Source organism: Microcaecilia unicolor, chromosome 3, assembly GCF_901765095.1.
Source record: "Microcaecilia unicolor chromosome 3, aMicUni1.1, whole genome shotgun sequence".
NCBI lineage: Eukaryota > Metazoa > Chordata > Amphibia > Gymnophiona > Siphonopidae > Microcaecilia > Microcaecilia unicolor.
The window spans coordinates 195,919,231-195,938,366 of record NC_044033.1 but is presented as its reverse complement, the minus strand read 5'-3'; the positions used below and the strand labels follow the sequence as shown (position 1 = coordinate 195,938,366).

The 19,136-nt window shown below is 45.5% G+C and overlaps 1 protein-coding gene across 1 annotated transcript; it reads right to left on the bottom strand.

Annotated features, from left to right (window-relative positions):
* Positions 1-12,515: 12,515 nt before the first annotated feature.
* Positions 12,516-19,044, bottom strand: GET3 (guided entry of tail-anchored proteins factor 3, ATPase). Its single transcript, XM_030196942.1, has 7 exons — positions 18,764-19,044; positions 16,467-16,614; positions 15,837-15,985; positions 15,178-15,328; positions 14,991-15,098; positions 14,069-14,266; positions 12,516-13,103 (listed from the first exon to the last, which is right to left on the bottom strand). The coding sequence occupies exons 1-7, from the start codon at positions 18,907-18,909 to the stop codon at positions 12,972-12,974; spliced, it is 1,032 nt and encodes a 343-aa protein (XP_030052802.1). The 5' UTR covers positions 18,910-19,044; the 3' UTR covers positions 12,516-12,971.
* Between the last annotated feature and the right edge of the window lie 92 nt (positions 19,045-19,136).

The window sequence follows — 19,136 nt, the reverse complement described above, 5'->3', positions numbered from 1 at the left end:
GACAGACATTATTGCCTGGTGTGTGCATTACAGGGATACTTGGGGGGGGGGGGAGGGGGAGACAGGCATTAATATGAACTGGGGGGGGAGGGGGAGACACAGGCATTAATATGAACTGGTGTGTGAACGACAGGAGGACTGGGAGGGATAGACATTATAGCAACATAGAAACATGACAGCAGATAAGGGCCAAATGACCCGTCCAGTTTGCCCATCCTCAGTAACCACTAACTCCTCCTTTTCCTAAGGGATTCCACATGCCTGACCCAGGCTTTCTTAAATTCTGATAGTCTTCGTCTCCATGATCTCCACCGGGAGGCCATTCCAAGCATCCACCACCCTTTCCATGAAAGATTCCTCCTAAGCCTATTTCCTCTTAACTTCATCGTATGCCCCCTCATTCCTGAGTTTTCCTTCATTTGAAAAAGGCTCAGCTCCTGTATATCAATGCCATTGAGGTATTTAAACATCTTTATCATATACCCCCTCTCTCCTAGTGTATACATGTTGAGGTTCCTAAGGCTTTCCCTATATGTTTTATCACCAAGCCCGCTGGCCAATTTTGTAGCTGGCCAATTTTGTAGCCGCCCTCTGGACCAACTCCATCCTGTTTATCTTTCTGTAGGTGCGGTCTCCAGAACTGCGCACAGTACTCCAAATTGGGCCTCACCAGAGACATATACAATGGCACTATCACCTCCTTTTTCCTGCTGGTCATCCTTATACACCCAAGCATCCTTCTGGCCTTTACCATCGCCTTTTCTACCTGCTTGGTCACCTTAAGGTCTTTGAACACAATCACCCCCCTCCCACTCTTCGTTCGTACACAGAAGCACCCCCTATACTGTACTGCTCCCTCCCATTATTGTAACCCATGTGCTTGACCCTGCATCTCTTAGCATTAAATCTTAGTTGCCAATTTTCAGACCAGTCTTCAAGCTTTGCTAGATCTTTCCTCATGTCATCCACACCCTCCGGCTGGGGTGTCAATCCTACTACAGAGTATGGTATAATCTGCAAAGAGACAAACCTTACCACCAGTGGCGTTCCTAGGGGCGCTGACACCCGGGGCGGTCGCCGATGTGCCCCGCCCCCTGGGTGCAGCGCCCCCCGTGCAACACGAACCCCCTCGTCACCCTGTCACCCTGGCGAAAGAACCCCCCATCGAGTGCACGCCGCTGGGTGGGGGGGGGGTGCCGCGCACCGGTCAGCTTCATTGTTTCCATGCTCCCTCTGCCCCGGAACAGGAAGTAACCTGTTCCGGGCGGAGGGAGCATGGAAACAACGAAGCTGACCGGCGCATCACCCCCCCAGCGGCGTGCACCCAGGGCGGGCCGCACCCCCCCCCCCCCTTAGTACGCCACTGCTTACCAGACAGCCCTTTTCTGCAATATCACTCACAAATATGTTAGGAAGAGCCGGCCCAAGGACCGACCCCTGCAATACACCATTGATAACATCTCCTCTGTCTCCTTCCATTTAACCAGTTTTTTTTTTTATTTTTACATTTTAAATCATGTTTCAACGTATACACTTGAACCGGAAAAGTGTTATATGCTTCACATTGTCAAATAATATAATATGATATAGTATGTATAATTACTAACACTCAAGTCCACATAAATTTGGGTTCCAAGAAGATCAAAATGTAAGAGGAATTAAGGAAAAAGAAAGAACAATTTGCAAAACTAATCAGCACCTAGAACAGAAAATTAATATAATTAAACTCCTTCAGCTCTTTTTGAGGCAATGAATGATGTTAAATGTGAAGGATCCATAAAGACGTATTTTACTGAATTGTATCGTATGATACATTTACAAGGAAATCTTAAATAAAATACTCCTCTCAGTTGGAGAACGGCAGGTTTTAACGATAAAAATTGCTTCCGCCTTCTCTGGGTCTCTTTCGAAACATCAGGAAACAAATATATTTTTAGGCCCAAGAATAATTTATCCCTGTTCCTAAAAAACAATCGAAAAAGCCATTGTTTGTCGGGCGCTAATTCAGTTTCAGAAGTTTCCAGGAGGGCAGTCACATCTAAGAAGTCTTTTTGCTGTTGTTGAGCTGATTCTTTTTGTGGTATGTAATACACGTGAGTAAATGGAGGCAAACTTGCTTCAGGGGTTTCTAGTATTTCTTGAAGGTATCTCTTTAACATATCTATTGGCTTCACCATTTTAACCTTTGTAAAGTTTATAAATCTAAGATTGTTTCCTCATATAGTTATCATAGGTTTCTGTCTTTCTTCTCAAAATAGCTATGTCCTTTAACATTGCAACTTGTAAGTGTCCCATATCTGTAATATTTTTCTCCATAGTTTCTCTTTCAATTGAAGACTTTATATCTAATTCAGTTTTTACCATCCTTTGTTCAATCCCTGTTACTTTCTCAGATATAAAACTAGTTTGTTGAGAAAACGTTTGTATAGATTGAGAAATTAAATCCCACAGAGAATCAAGAGTTACCTCTGCCGGCTTCTTCAACAATCTAAGAGGAGAACTCTCCATATATTCCGGTTTCTTCACAGATTCCATTCCTTGTTGCCCCGCAGACATTATAGCAGGACTGCTCACCTTGGGGGGCTCCAACTGTCCCCCTGTCTCCCTCTCGAGTTGTACCTGAGCTTCACTTGTGGCCATCTCCTCTCCGCTCCGTGGCGGAGGCCCCTATCGATCCTTCGGAGGGGGAACTAGTCAACTGCGGCTGTGGGGACGGAGTTCTCTGATCAGGGCTCAGTGTAACATCCTGCCCCAAAGATGCCAATAATTCCTCCGTAATGCCAACGCCTGTCATGGGTCCGCTCCCGATCTCAAAACTCTGTCCTGGGGTCCTCACAAAATGGTCCATTGGACCAACAGGTAATGGGGATGACAGCTGAGAAGCTCGAGCTGCCGCCCTTTCTTGTCTTTTTCGGCATATTGTATATCGTGGATTGTGAGGTCCTCTACCTTTCTAAGTGCTGGCAGCCATCTTGAAACCCTCACATGTCTGTTCCCCATTTAACCAGTTTTTAACCCAGTCCCCTACCAAGGGCACTCAGTTTATTTATCAGTCACCTGTGCTGAACTGTGTCAAATGATTTGCTAAAATCCAAGTACACCACATCTAGCACCCTTCTGACGTCCAGCTGTTTGGTCACCCAGTCAAAGAAATCAATCAGATTGGGTCTCTGCCATCACAGGAAACCAACTGCCTTAAACCAGACTTAAATGTGCCCAAAATGACCCAACCAGTCTGCCCAGTGATTCCTGCTGACCCTGCAAAAATATATCCCAGTTACCAGCCATAAGGTGTGCCCAGTAGTTGAAGACTATTAGTACTATTTGCTAAAAGACAGGTGCTGTGTCTTAGAGTTTATGCTAGTTTCATATTATCCATAATGAATATACAGTGCTGGGCAGATTTATACGGTCTGTGCCAGAGCCGGTGGTGGGAGGCGGGGATAGTGCTGGGCAGACTTATACGGTCTGTGCCCTGAAGAGGACAGGTACAAATCAAGGTAGGGTATACACAAAAAGTAGTACATACGAGTTTATCTTGTTGGGCAGACTGGATGGACCGTGCAGGTGTTTTTCTGACATCATCTACTATGTTACTATGTCTGGCATGACCTGCCTCTAATGAAGCCATGCTGCCTCAAGTCCTGTAGTCCATTTGATTTGAGAAACCTCACAATCCTTCACTTTAGAAGCATTTCCATTAGTTGAGTAAACCACAAAGGCCAGACTGACAGGTCTATAATTTCCAACCACCTCCTTACTTCCGTTCATCTGCAGAGTGGTGTGTGCATTAGAGGAGTACTGGGGGGGGGGGGGGGGGGGAGGGGGATAGACATTATCAACTGGTGTGTGCATTACTGGAGGACTGGGGGAATAGACATGATTGACTGGTTTGTGCAGTACAGGAGGGGGGCAGACATTATCTAGTGATGTGTACATGATAGGACTGGGGGGGAGCAGATATTATCGACTGGTGTGTGCATTATAGGCGGACTAGGGGGAGCAGGCATTATCAATTGATAATGTGCATTACAGGGAGACTGAGGGGGGTGCTTATGAGAAACTATGGCTCTGAACCTGAAGGCTTTGGGGGAGGCTCTTTGGGTTTTCCTAGTCGTGTGGAAGTTGCTGTCTTGAAACAAATGCACAGCACGTATACTGTGTGTGACGAAATGCCTAGCCACCTGCCTGGGGCTACCCCACGGCTACTTTGAGGGTCTATTCCCAGCACAGCTCAGGTCCGCATACACCTACCTCTTTTCACTAGCACCCTCCTTCCACCATCCGAATCGCAACCACCTCTGGAAAGTCTCTCGCTCTGAAATTATTCCCCTGTGATTTCTAGATCACTGGGGCCACACTATAGAAATGATTAGTCATAGAGAGAGGGGAAGGAGCAGCTGCCAGGGAGCAAAGTGGTTCAAATTGTGGCTGTGGCCCCAACAGTGAAAGGTGGGGGGAGAGAAGAGACATTTGCAGCTGCTCCCCCCACTCTGGGGCACCATAATTAGAACTTCTGCCACTAAAGAGAACACACTCCTGAATAATTTTTATTTTCAGGGCTAGATATGCTGCAAGTGATCCCTGAGGGAACTATGCAGTTTACAGTTTCTATTACAAGTACTTTGCACTGTCCTGAATGGACTCACAATTTGAGTCATGTACTATACCTGGGGCAATGGAGGGCTAAATAACTTGCTCAGGGTCACAGGGATTTGAATCTGGTTCCCCAGGTCCGCAAGCTGCTGCACTAACCACTGGGCCACTCCTCCAGTCCCAGTAGATGAATCACTGTGGCCAACCCTTCAGATGCCAAACTTGTAACTTGGACGCTGCTTTTGTTCCCTTTCAGGTGTTTTGTGCCAGTACAGGGTGGGATGGGAGTGGGGGGAGGCAGGTACAAAGACGTGTCTGGTGCCTAGCTGGTTGTGCCAGGGAAGGAGGGGGCAGTAAAGTGGACTACAAGAATGGACTGGGCTCGAGGAGTTTGGAAGAACTCTACTTTCCTTGCCGACAAAGTAGACATAAGGGGAACAACATTCACAGGACACCTCACCATCGTCTTGTACCTCTGTTCTAATCCCAGCTCTCTCAGTACCTCATTACACAGCACCTCACCATCATCCTGTACTTAATTTCTAATCCCAGACCTCCCAGTGCTTAATGATGTAACCTTTAGTACCTCACCATCTTCCTGTACCTCGGTTCTAATCTATCTCATTACCTCATTACACAGCACCTCACCATCATCCTGTACTTAAATTCTAATCACAGACCTACCAGGGCTTCATTAGATAACCCTCACCACTTCACCTTCTTCCTAAACCTCCATTCTAATCCCAGCTCTCAGTACATTACATAACCCTCAGTACCTTACCACTTCCTGTACTTCATTTTTATGTTTCAACAGTTTTTATTGATGGTTCAGCATGTTATACATGAATATACATTTCGATGTAAAATTGTGTAAATAACATAACATACTTATATGAAGAATCATTAATTTCTATTATCTAGGTTTTTTACCCCCCCCCCAAACCTTTGTGCCTGTGAACATAATATTTATATCTTTGTTGTTACATGAACTTCTAAATAAAATACTGAATTCAAATAATAACTCTTGTTGTGTATTGCTGATTATTAACCTATCCTGATCTACAGAAACAGCAGATCACATATATGTCCGCTTAATATTGCGGCAATAACCTCTTGTATACCAGGGTTAAGATAGTGCAAAACAACCATCTAAGTTATGCTTTAGAAACGTTTCCCCCCCTATGCCCCCCACCCCTTTCCCTTCTCAAGTTGGTATACTTTATTAATTTTATTAACTTCAAGGATGACCTGAGCCTCAATCATCTAAACCTTCCCTGAAACGAGAATTAAACCGTGATATATATTGAAACTCATTAACAAATGTAGGTAGGATCCTGATAAACAGAGCCCTACCAGCCTTTAATCTACCTAACCAAATCTCTTTTCCTTATTCCCCCAAATTCCCCCCCTCCCCTCCCTGCGCATTGCTTATTGTCAAATTCCCTTTACTGGTCCCAGGGAAGTCTATTCAAGATATGGCTTCTCGCCTTAGGTGATATAGTGTTTATATATGCCCCCCATATTGCTAGAAACCTCCGCTGCCTTCCCGGTGACAGTCCCGCCCCTCTAGACTCCCATGTCAGCAGTTCCTGGAGTCTATTCCTCCAGTGCCAAAAGGAGGGTGGGCAATCATCAGTCCAGTGTAGTAGGATGCATTTTTTCCCCAAAATGCAGGCCTTGCTAAGAAACAATTTCTCTCCCCTCGTGGTTCCCATCCAGAGTCTAGGCATACTGAATATAGCTCTTTCAAATGTTATACTGATTGTGCGCCCCAACACCCTTGTCAAGTATCTACCAATTGCCGCCCAGAATGATGATATTGACCTACACTGCCAGATCCCATGGAATAAGTTTGCCTCCAACCTAAGACATTTCCTACAGTTCTGTGTGGTCAAAACTCCTGCTCTAAAAGCTTGTCTCTGAGAGAAGTAAGCCCGATGGATAGTGCAAAAGTGACACTCCTGTAATTCTGCACTGTGAACTATGGCTACCCCACTCTGAAGAGCTGACGATATTAACTGTGTGGAGATGTTTCTGCCTGACTCTATGCTCCATCTATTTGCTACCTCTGTCAGGTCCCGTTCCATTGCGAGCCTACCTAATTTATTGTAAAACCAGGACACTGAGATTTGCCCCGCTGCATCTCCTTCTAATATTCTCTTAATTGTCTCCCAAACGTGGGTGTAGACTATCTGGTGGGAGGGTGTTCACATAGTGAGATAACTGCCTGTACGCCAGCCAGGCAGCCGTTTTCTGCCCACACTTCTCCAAGAAGTCAGTGTACGAGAGTAAGGATCCATCTTCCCTTACCAACTCGTCCATCGAATGGATTCCCTTACTCTCTAATAGTCGGAAAATCCTATTTTCATCTCCGGGCCTGAATGAAACATTCCCCCTCAAAGGTAACCACACACTTCCTCTACTATCCTGCCCCCAATACATGAGCACCGTTTTCCACACATGTCTCATTGACTTTAACAGCACACTTCCTCTTACTTTTTCTGGTAAATCTCTCCTTGGAGAATGTATCAAGGATACCAGGTGCCAAGGCCTGAAGAGGTCTTGCTCAAGTTCCACATGTGTATAGGTATCTGAATCCATCAACCAATCTTTCAAGTGTCTTAACAGGCACGCCTGGTTATACTTTCGGATGTCTGGGAGTCCTAAGCCACCCATCTTTTGTGCCCCTAATAAGTATTTTCCATCTCACTTTAGATTTTCTACCCCCCCCAGCAAATTTTCATCACTAATTTCCTAAGGGTTTCTAAATCTTTTTTGAGTAGCCACAGAGGAAGGGTTTGTAGAAGATAAAGCCATCTAGGGAAGATCATCATTCTGAACAAATGCAATCGTCCCAACAAAGTTAATGGCAAATTAGCCCAGTTCATCAGTTTCTCCTTTGTCTCCCGGAGGAACCGTTGCACATTAATTTCATATAACCTTGTCGGGCTCATTGCCAGCTGGATTCCTAGATATTTAAATGAGTCGTTTGCCCACTGCAATTGGGAATCCCGCTCCCCACAACTTCTGTAAATCGTCTGAACTAGCCAACGCTTCTGATTTTAAAAGATTTAATCGGAAACCAGAGAAGTCCCATATTCCGCCAGACTCTCCATCAGGTAGGGCAGGGAATCTCTAGGTTCAGTTAGCAATACCAATAGGTCATCTGCAAACGCAGCTGTTTTAAAGAGAAAGTCCCCTACATGTACCCCCTTCACATCGGGATTAAGCTGCAGTTCCCGCAGCAGTGGGTCCAAAGTTAAAACAAATAGTAAAGGGGAGAGAGGGCACCCCTGTCTAGTTCCTCTTCTAATCTTGAATCTATCTGAAGTTATACCATTTGCGTACACACAGGCCTCAGGGTCTTCATACAATGTTTGCACAGCCTCATTAAACCAACCTTCTATCCCGTAAGCCTTTAGTATACCAAATATGAAGCCCCAGTCCACTCTGTCAAACGCTTTTTCAGCGTCAAAGCTGATGAGTAAAGCTGGGTGTCCTTCCAATCCAATTGTCTCCAAAGCCGCCAGGATCCGTCTTATATTTTTGGCTATAACCCTTCCCCGAGTAAACCCCACTTGGGGCTCAGCTACTAAGGATGGTAATACTCTTGCCAGTCTGTTTGCCAATATCTTGGCCAAAAGTTTGACCTCGGTGTTAAGTAGGGATATGGGACGGTAAGATTCTGGTTGATCTTCAGGTTTACCTGGCTTCCTTAATACTATAATCTGTGCTGTGTTCAGATGTCTCGGGAGGGCTCTTTGTTGGACAGATTCCTGAAAAACCTCTGTCAGGACCGGACCAATATCGTCCTGTAATAATTTATAAAACTCATTGCGGAGCCCGTCAGGACCCGGCGCCTTTCCCAGAGCACTTTGCTTGATTACCCATGCCACTTCCTCTGTGTCTATTGGGGCACTCAACTATGATAATTCTTCACTCGTTACTCTAGGAAGCTCTATGCTATTCAGATAAACGTCACTATCTACCAACTGAGATTGCTGTGACTCATATAGTTTAGCAAAAAATTCCCGAAACACTTTGTTGATTGCCTTATCATCATTCACACGCTTCCCTTTAGAATCCACCAGTGTGGCTATCTTACTCCGACCCATACTACCCTTTGCTAATCTAGCCAGGAGAGCGCTACCTTTATTCGCGAACTTATAAAGCTGATATTTATAGTACGCCCATGATTTCTTTGCCTCTAAATGTATTAACTCGTTTAATGTTTGTTGGGTTTCCAATAATTGCTTCTTTATTCGCAATGAATGACTCACTCCATATTGCTGTCGTAGGACAGTCACTTGTTTTTCTAGACGCAAAAGCTCTCGCCTCCTCACTTTCTTTTGGTGACTCACATATGAAATGATTTATCCCCTGAGCACCACCTTTGCTGTCTCCCAGAACAGGGTTACATTTGATCTATGCTGTTCATTATCTATTTTATATTGTTGCCACTTGGAGAGTAAGAATGGAGTGAAGTTTCTATCTCTATAGGTGCGAGGGAAATCTCCAACCGCTCTCCATTTGCCAGAGCGCCCTCCTTGAAGGCTTAACTCTACCCAGGCATGATCGGATATCATTATGGGCCCTATTTTTGTGTTTTCAACCTGCGTGAAAAGTTCTCTTGATATTAGCAGATAATCTATTCTAGATAGTGTGGAGTGGGCCCTTGACATGTGTGTGAAGTCCTTCTCCAAAGGATTTAGTGTTCGCCACCCATCCACCAGACCCAATGCTGACCCTAATAAGTTCACCCCTCTCACTATCTTTGTAATTCTCTATCAGTAGGGTTGGATCTATCCATTTGAGGATCTGCCACATCGTTAAGGTCTGCTCCTAATACTATCGGGATATCACCCATGTCCAATATCTGTCTGATCACCTTTGTATAAAATGTTCGATCAAAGATGTTTGGGGCATAAAGATTGCACAATAGCATAGGTTGGCGCTCAAGGATTACCGAGGCCAGAGCATATCTGCCCTCTGGGTCCACAATGACCTTCTTTATCTCTAAGTGCAGACCCTTCTTGAATAAAATTACTACACCCCCCTTCCTTCCTTTTGCTGGGGCTTCTACAAGATTGCCCACCCACCATCTTTTAAGCTTGGCATGTTCCATCGTGGAAAGGTGTGTCTCCTGCAAAAAGGCAACGGAGGTCCCCCTGTCTCTAAGTGTTTTCAAGATTTTATGCCTCTTTATTGGGGAGTGAATCCCTCCAACATTCCAGGTAGTAAATTTTAAGCTAGGCATATTAACCTACCCCTAATCTCTCCCTATAGACAATGCCCTCCAGTGTCTTTCTTCTCTTATTTGTGAGAGGGCGTCCCAGCCTCCGCCCCCCCCTCCAGACTTCAATGTTCCAAATTCTCAGTTTTCCCCCTATCCAGTGCTTCTACAAATTGTGCGCAATGCCCTCCCCCCCAAAAACCCTCCCAACTCCCCCAACTCCCATCTCCCCCCTCCTTCCCTTTTTTCCCCCAGTCCTCCCATTCGGTTCCCCGAATCCATTCCGTTCTGGACTTGGAGCTACCCACCCTTTCATTTACAAATCACCCAATCCCTCCTCCGCTATTCGGATCCGTCCCCTCCCTCCATTCCTTTAAACATAACATTGTCCCTCAGAAATCATTCAATCATGCCTCCTCTCAGCCACTCTTCAGACTTCTCTCTGCCACTACATAGTCTGGTATATAGCCCAAAAAAATAATAGTTGTTGTAATGGAAAGTACGCTCTCTACTTAAGTTAAACTAAGTAACCTCTTCAGTGGCATTCAGTCATTCATTCTATACCGTGTGGTATATACCCCTATAGATATCCCACTGTGGTCCATCTTGGTCCATATGGACTCTACCTGTACTAGAGTTATGATCTTCATCTAGATTCTCTGTTATATAGACCACTGCAGGGCACAACCTTTTACATTTCAGGTGGCCTTAAACTTATCACCTTACCCCCCTCACTCCACTCATCACATCAATCCTCCATTCATTCAAACGCTCCCTCAGCCATCCTGCCATTCATTATCTTGTCCGATATGTTTATAATAATCATCAAATAGTTGACCTACTGAGCTCAGTAATAGTTACATGTTTTTTTTAAGTACTGCAGCTTGTCGACTGTATTGTCCCGACCATGTAATGTTCACTCATTAGACTCTTTTCAGTTGTTGATATCCTCCTTCATATATGCTCTCTGCTGCAGCTGCTTTCCGTGGCCGGGCCCATATTGCCATGCCTTGTCCCTCAATCCATCTGCAGTGCACTTAGGGTTCAGTTCCACTCATCCTATGTCCTGGAAAATTACTACTGCCCAAACAGGTGCCAAACAGGTGATTTTACATCCACTTCAAAATTAAATCACCTCGATTTCCACATGGTATATCTGTCTTTCTTTATGATGTTACTTATGTGGGTTGCTGTCTGTCGTCCTGCAACTTATTCACATAGATTTTCGCTTCCTCCACGCGATCAAAAAAGACCACTTTACCTCCATCTTGAATTCTCAGTCTTGCGGGTAAAGGAGGCTAAAACGGCAATTCATCTCAAACAGTTTGAACAGAGTGGTACAAAAGCCTTTCTCGCGATCGATACATTAGCTGAGTAATCCTGAAAAACATAGGATTTTTTGGTTTTGGTATTGCAAATGTTTCCCGCCACGCAGCGCTTGTATTATTTTCATTTTATGGGCATAGTTGAGCGTTTTGAAGATTACTGTTCTGGGCCGATCTCCTCCTGCTTGCCGCTGCCCCAGCCGATGTGCTCGCTCCACCTTAAAGTCGCCAGCCAATTCCGGGAGCGCTGCTGCCTGCGGGATCCAAGTTTCTAAAAAGTTCTGCAGATCTTTGTCAGGCAAGGCCTCTGGGAGACCGACCAGGCGCAAGTTGTTCCGCCTCGATCGGTTCTCCAGATCGTCGATTTTTTCTTCTAAGTCCTGCACCCGTTTGGACAACTTTGGGTGTTCGGTAGTTATGCTCTTTAATTCATCCTCCACCATCCCAAGCCGCTGCTGCGCCGCTTGTATGTCCGCCATCATGGAACACGTGCCTCTCCTCAATGCTATCTCATTTATCAATGATTTTTTGCATCTTAGTGTCCATAGCATGTTCCACCGCCGCTTTTACTTCTGTGATTATTTCCGCGGTCCATAGTGAACTCGGTGTAGGGGACGGCGGCGAAGTTTTCTCCGCCATTTTGGTTTCCACAGCCCGCCCTTTTTCGCAGCTTTCTTTTTGTGTCGATTTCGTTGCCATTCACTCTCTTTCCGTCTCCTCACCACTTTCTTCGTATACAGGGACGTTTTATATGTATTATTATGCTCTTGGGCTAGGTTTAGGTGCTGAATATAATGCCGATTTCTTGGGTGCTCCGGAGCAGCGATATTTCCCCTCTTCACTCCTCCATAGCCCAACCGGATGTACTTCATTTTTAAACGCAGACCGCCCCGTACATACAGTATATAGCCCTTAGCACTTCACCTTCTCCTGTTTTAATCCCAGCTCTCCTAGTACCTCATTACATAACCCTTAGCAGCTCACCATTTTCCTGTGCCCAGTTCTAATCCCAGCTTTCCCACTGCCCACTGTTTTCACTGATCTGGCTGCTAAGGCCCCTCTGTGAATTGCCAGGTAGCCAGGGTGTTGCTCATTTTCCCTGATTTCCCATGTCTGTAAACCCCATTACATGGTAGAAAGGTACCCTCCACAATACTCTGTTGCCGCCAATAAAAGCTGCCAGTAAGCAATAGCTTCCCAAGGGGCAGACTGCCTTGTAGGAGATGAACTAAGTCGCTCTTTAAATCTGTTTTCAGGTCATACGCTTAACAATGAGAGCTTTACAAAGTAGGAGCAACCCTCATTAGGGAAATCAAACAGATGAATTAGTAGCACAAGAAAAGACACTGAGACCATTTCCAAATTCTCTCTTTATTTTGTAAGATTTGGCGTATTGCAAAGGGCTGGAACCCAAGTTTCCCCCATTGTGTTGCATTTGGAGTGACTACCATCAGCCTCCCATTATCCTTATATGTGTACACACACACAGCTCTGTTTCCACCCAGTGCAGACAGCAAGAATGTGAGGCCCAGGGCTGAGGACCCAGACCTAGCCCTCTCTTTCCCCCCCTCCCCCACCCCCCAAACAGGTGAACACATCCTGCAAACCGTCACTCCTCAGCAGACAAGGATAGCACACAGTCAGAGTCTCAGAAACCTCCCTTTCAAACTGAGCCACGCAGCCCCATTCCCCGCCCAGAAGAGGGACCAGGTAATAAATAGAAGCACAGAAGGCAGGCTGGGAAGGACAGCAGGCCCTGGACTGCGACGAGGGGGAAAAGGAGGGCTGGAATGCTTGAAGGTGAGATTGGCCCCTGTTCACTTCCCGCTGGGTGGCTTGTAAGGCTCCAACAGCAACCTGGAGAAGGTGTTCACTTTGTCAGCCCCTCGTACTTCGTGGGGTAGCAGTGGCAGTTTCACGATGTGGAAGTCCTCATATAAATCCTCCATCTGTAAGGACAGAGAATAGGCAGCCAATTATACTCCACCCACGAACAGGCAGCCAATTATACTCTACCCACTGACAAAGTACAGGAGCTGATTCACAAGGAGTCCTGACACACAGCTACTCCTCAGCTCTCGCACAATATCTGCATGTACTTGGATTTGCACTTCTAGCGTCTCCCATGGTGTATGATCCATATTGCACACTTTGTGACAATGGCCACAGCTCGTCTCCGTGTTTGAAAGAGATAGTATGATGCAAGAACTTTTCTGTGAGCTGTGGCAAAGTGCAATATAAATCTGGAACCAAACTAACAAAGCTGCTTTTTGTATAGACAGATTTTCTACCAAGAGCGGTGTGTACATACAATATTTTCCCATCCTGCCCAAGAACACTTCCCCGACACCACTTTATTCACGGAAGCAGTATTAAGGCGTGCAACTCAATCAGAAGCTGTGCTTAACAAGGTACGTGAGGCAGGAAAAAGAGATGCAGACATATTGCATCTGAGCAGGACTGGCACCAGGCCTCTGCAGATGAGATGAGATACCAGGGCCTATCGCCTTCCAATGGCGCAACCCCCTGAGTCTGACGGAAAATAAAGTCTGTGATCCAACCATAAACAGAGTGAGAACTATGAGGAAACCCTAGTAGATACAGAGAGATTCTTTATATTTTGGAATGCAACTGTGAATGACATTTTTTTTACAACCAGACTACAAAGCAAACAAGAAGCTAAGCCCACACTGCTGTTATTCCAACTCACCTCCAAGGAAACACAGCAGTGCACATCTATCCCCTTTTAATAGGGCTCTAGCTACAGCTGTGCTCTGCCTGCTACCTTTAGAGCCATTTAAAAAACCCTGGATACACCAGGTTCTCCCAGCACGTAGGAATTAACCTCACTGGAGTGATAGCAGTGGTACGATGCCCACCCCGATGTATAGGGACACCAGGTTGTGCCACTGACCTGATCAAGGTACTTGGACTGGATCTTGTGTCGAGCCTCACACATCTTGCACGGTCGTTCAGGATCCGGAAAGACCAGCTGGTTAACGATGATATTGTGTGTATCAATCTTACACTTGGCAAGCTCCTGGATGAGACGCTCAGTCTCATAGAGGGACAAGAATTCAGCAATGCAGACACAGATGAACGTTGTCTGTTCCTGGGGGGGGGGGGGGGGGGTTAAATTCAGGCAAACAAGTGAGGTGGAGTAATCATGGAACCAGTCAACAGTAACTATAAATATCCAGCTGCCTCGCTTTTCAACCAAGCCGCAGTGAGAAATTAGGTCTTGCCTGCTAATTTTCCTTCCTGGAGTCTTTCCTAACCAGGCCAAATGTGTGGGTTTACGCTCTTCTGCCAGTGGGTGCACACTGAAAAACACTGACTCAATGACGTCTCTCTATAAGTATCCTGTTGTGGGGGAACTCCAGACAGTCAGGTTTTTGGGATATCCACAATGAATATGCATGATACAGATTTGCATACCAAGGAAGCAATGCATGCAGATCTGTCTCTTGAATATTCAGTGCGGATATCCTGAAAACCTGACTGGCTTCAGTTCTCCAAGGACAGGATTGGGAGTCACTGTTCTAAGAAGTTGGTATTTTTTTGTCTCCAGCACATGGTAAGTGAACATCCTGTGCAATCTCGGTTGGCCTGGTATGCCATAGCTGTAGCAGGGAGCAACAGACCTTAAGCCTGCAGGACTCAGCAGTGCTGGGGATAGACCAGCCAGTGGGCAGGATTCTCTTGTGGAATGGCTTTCCCAGGGAATTATGGGCAGCTGTGTGCACACTGCAGCACCGGCTGGTTGAGTGTTTCTTTAAGTGGCCAGTGCTTTGTTTGAGCCCCATACTGTCAGTTTTAGGAAGAATGGCCCTTACCGGGTCTTTGAACTGCTCACTGACGGATCGGATCACAGGAAGGGTCTCCTCCAGCTTGGAAGCCAACTGGTCAGCATTCATATCTCCCAGGCCCAGCATGTTACACATCTACACGGAAGCAGACAAGAGCAGTGAGTCTATGTTCAGCTTCATAGCTTCTCAATGCCCAGCACAGCCCCAGCATTACCTGAGATATAAAAGGACTGATTTGATTCTTGATCTGCATTAGCCTCCCCAGTCCCCGCTCCACAATGGTAGGGAAGTTCAGCAGCCGCAATGTGTGTCCCGTAGGTGCCGTGTCAAAAACGACGACTGAGAAATTCATCCCTTTCACCAGCCTGATAAGGAAAAGAGAAGATTACACAGACTAGCCAGGAACCCCAAGAGCATACAACACGGCGATAAGAGTGTGAGGCAGTGCAGTGCTCTCCCATATAGAAGGGCCCCAGTACAATTTTCAGACTGAGTCTTATGTACTGAAGGACAATCCCTGGGGTACCCAATGCCCTGGGTGAACCTTGAGCCTTCCCACAGTTTAAGTTCCTATTACCCCCTCCCCCCCAATCCCACCACTGGACAGCTCAAGGCCCTACTTCCCCCTCTCCCAGTCCAGCATTTCTTCTTTCTTATAACCCTTGTTGGAGGAGGCACAGAGAAGGCCTCCAGTATTCAATGTACAGAATTAATTTTTCATTTTTAGACAGGGAGAGATGGAGATTTCTCCCCTTCTGATCATGAGAACAGTTATTGCTGGAAGCAATTCACTCTACCCCCCCCCCCCCTCTTGACCAGTCAGGTAATTGTAAACTTGTCTGCCCACGATCTCTCTTCAACATAAACTCTCACCTCATGACCTCAGCATAGCTCATGGCCTCATCAATGCCTGGGAAGGCACTCATGGCTTCCTGCATCATTTTCTTCCCCATGCTCAGCATGTTATCCTCCTCAAAGAACTCATCTGGAAGCTCTGCCACTCCCAGACTTGGGTCTATCTCCTGCAGGGAAGGGAGGGAGGGAGATAAGTGCAAGCATAGTCTAGTGGGTAAAGCAGCAGGCTAAGAACCAGGGCAGCTAAGGTTCAAATCACATGAATACTCCTTGTGCCCCCTGGGCATGACACTTAACTCTCTCTCTCTCGCCTTATGTATAAACCTAAATTGTAAGCTCCCTGGGACTGGAAAGTATTAACTGTACTTGAATGTAACGTGCTTTGAATTAGTACTGGAGGTCCAAAATAAAAGAGGAAGGTAATAGTGGGAGAAGAACACAGAACTACACCATCCCACTTAAACAAACTAAAAAAAAGCCTCATTTTAAACTGAAGCTATGGTAAGGTGACCAGATAGTTCCAAGTAATCAGAAACCGGCTGAGTAAACCCTGGTGTTATTCCCAAAGCTGCAGTTAGGTCCCAGGATCCCTCTATATAAAAGCTCTGGATTTTAAAACAGAAGGATGAGCCACCCCTTCACACTCACCATGGCAAACAGGTTGTCATAGCCCTTCACTTTTGTGGGGACCTTGGAGAACTTCTGGTCAAAGGCATCAGAGATATTGTGTGCAGGATCAGTGGAGATGATGAGCACACTCTCTCGCACCTTGGATAACTGCACAGCCAGGCTGCAACTGCAACAGGTAATAACAAAAAAAGAGGTTTATGTAGATATAGAAAAGATAGGAAGAGAAGAAGGGAGAGCAACCCCCCCCCCCCCCCCCCCCGATCACAAGATATCTGACACCAAGATCAAAATGAGCAGCAAGGACTGTCAAGCATGCGAGTCTATTATTGATGAACCCAGCTTGGGCTGTGTTTCGACATCAAATGCAAGCGTCAGAGGTCAACCAATTTGTAAAGGACTCTTAAAAATAATCCAAAATGTACACTGTTACGACTCAGTAAATTAAAGCTGAAGCTTTTCTGTCACGTAATATGTGACAGACAAAAGTTCAGTGCTATGGATTGGTACCCCTAAAAATGTGCCAAAAAGATATCTGAATCAGGAAATGCAGAGAAATTTACTTTGCATATAACAAACATCCGACTTCATTGATATTTTATTATACCATAATATAAAAATTCCATAAAAGTTTATTACTCCAACAAGTTCTCTTTGGAAAGCCGATTATTTTCAATATAAAGAAAAAATAAACTCATGCAAAGATTTAATAAACTATTATTAAAAGAAACGTGCATGGGGTAAACAAAGGAATCTTGTATGGAACCAAAAAAGCTTAGCGGTAATTACATGGCAACACCAATAACTGGGAAGCAAAGTCAGTGCCGGGCAGACTTCTATGGTCAGTGCACTGAAAATGGCAATGACAAATCACATACCTTATATGAGATTATCTTGTTGGGCAGACTGAATGGACTGTACAAGTGATAAAGTAGCTGGATGACACAAACGAGGATGCACAGTGTCTTTATTATCTAAAGCCCAGTCCTAAGCAGAACTTGGTAAAGGTCCACAGTGCGTGCTCTTTTATCTGGTCTTGCTCTTTCCATACTGAAATCACAACTATTTTTGTCTTATGTGTTTACTGGTTCAGCTTTTTTTCTCTCTCTCTTATGGTCCACCAGCAAGACGACTCCTGAGAAGGGCTGTAAAGCTGAAACACAGCCAGTATTGGGTTAAGTCTGGATTTGTATGAAACGTCTGCTTAGGGCTGTGTTTATATACATTGCATCCTCGTTTGTGTCATCCTGCTGCTTTTAGCACCTCCACCCTTGTGGTTGCTGCTTATTATATGGAAGTGTAGTTTTTATTTTCTTTGATGTCTGTGGACCATACAAGTCTTTATCTGCCGTCATCTACTATGTTACTATTAAGAGCCAGCCTCCTCTCTGTGCAGCTTGAAATCCCATCAAGCCGCTTGTGCCCAGGGCTACAGGAGTCTAATTCCAGGCTTGCATCTCCCCCTTATCAGAGCTTCACACGTGTTTCTAAAATCGTACCTTTGGGGATTAAGGTGTAAATATAACCCTGAGCACAGAGCGATGGAACTTACTATGAGTCTGTCTATTATTACTTTGCCTTTCATTATTTTTGCGTTCACATGTTCTTTATTAAAGTTTTATAAGTAACAATCCAAAAGAACAAAATGGCAACAGTATCTGGTACATAAAAAAGGTGTACTGATCATAGAAGGCATATATTTAGAAACATTAAAGCTTATGTTTACAATACAAGTTAACAGGTTTCCAAACTAAGGAAATGAGGATTATTCGACTTCTCTGCAAATTTAGTTTGGAATTATCTTTCCATTCTGTTTTAGCATCTATAACCATAAGGCTATCATATAACTCCTGTTGTTGATAGATGTTGACAAACAAGTGATGTGAAAATAAATGTGGGGAAGTCTAACTGCATCTGTAAATGAAGTGTATTTATTTATTTCATTTGTATCCCACATTTTCCCACCTCTTTGCAGGCTCAATGTGGCTTACAATACATCATAAAAAGTGGAATGTATATAAGAGAATATACATTTAGTATTACATAAGGATATTGGGTAGCACGATAGTGATGAAGCATGATAGTAATGTGGCAAGCAAAATTATAAGACAGTTCTGGATATATGTGTAAGAATTCACATTTGTTGATCTTTGTGGTATGCTTTGTTGAAAAGAAATTCTATCCCATACTCGAGTCCAAAATAATTGTAAACTTGGACAGAGATAGAGCATGCGGGCGGAATTAAAGGGACCTGTGTAATGTTGTTGTGTCAATAAAGCTGCGTGAACGTGACGGAACAGCTGTGACCCCACCCCCACCTGCAGGTAGTTTTTCCAACGCCGCCTTTGCCTCCTACAAAGATCCAGCGGAGTGAGCGTTGCTCTCTGATGTTACTCAGGGTGGGCTCCAGGGGCTCCACGTCCGGCGCGTCCTCGAACTCCTCTTCGGGCCCGGTCGCCGCCATCCCGCACCTCAGCCTCAGCAACCACAGAAGCAAAGCGAAGGCAGTCACGTGACGGAAGAACGGCGAAGTCCAACCGTCCGCCACGCGGGGCCAGTCGGCCAACCACCGGCTGGTTGGTAACCGCACGTGACACAGGAGTAGCCAACCAGTGGCCGGCACACCCCGACACGGGAGAACCAATGAACGGCTGGGGCGCGTGGCGTGCGTGACTCGGGGAGTGTTGAACC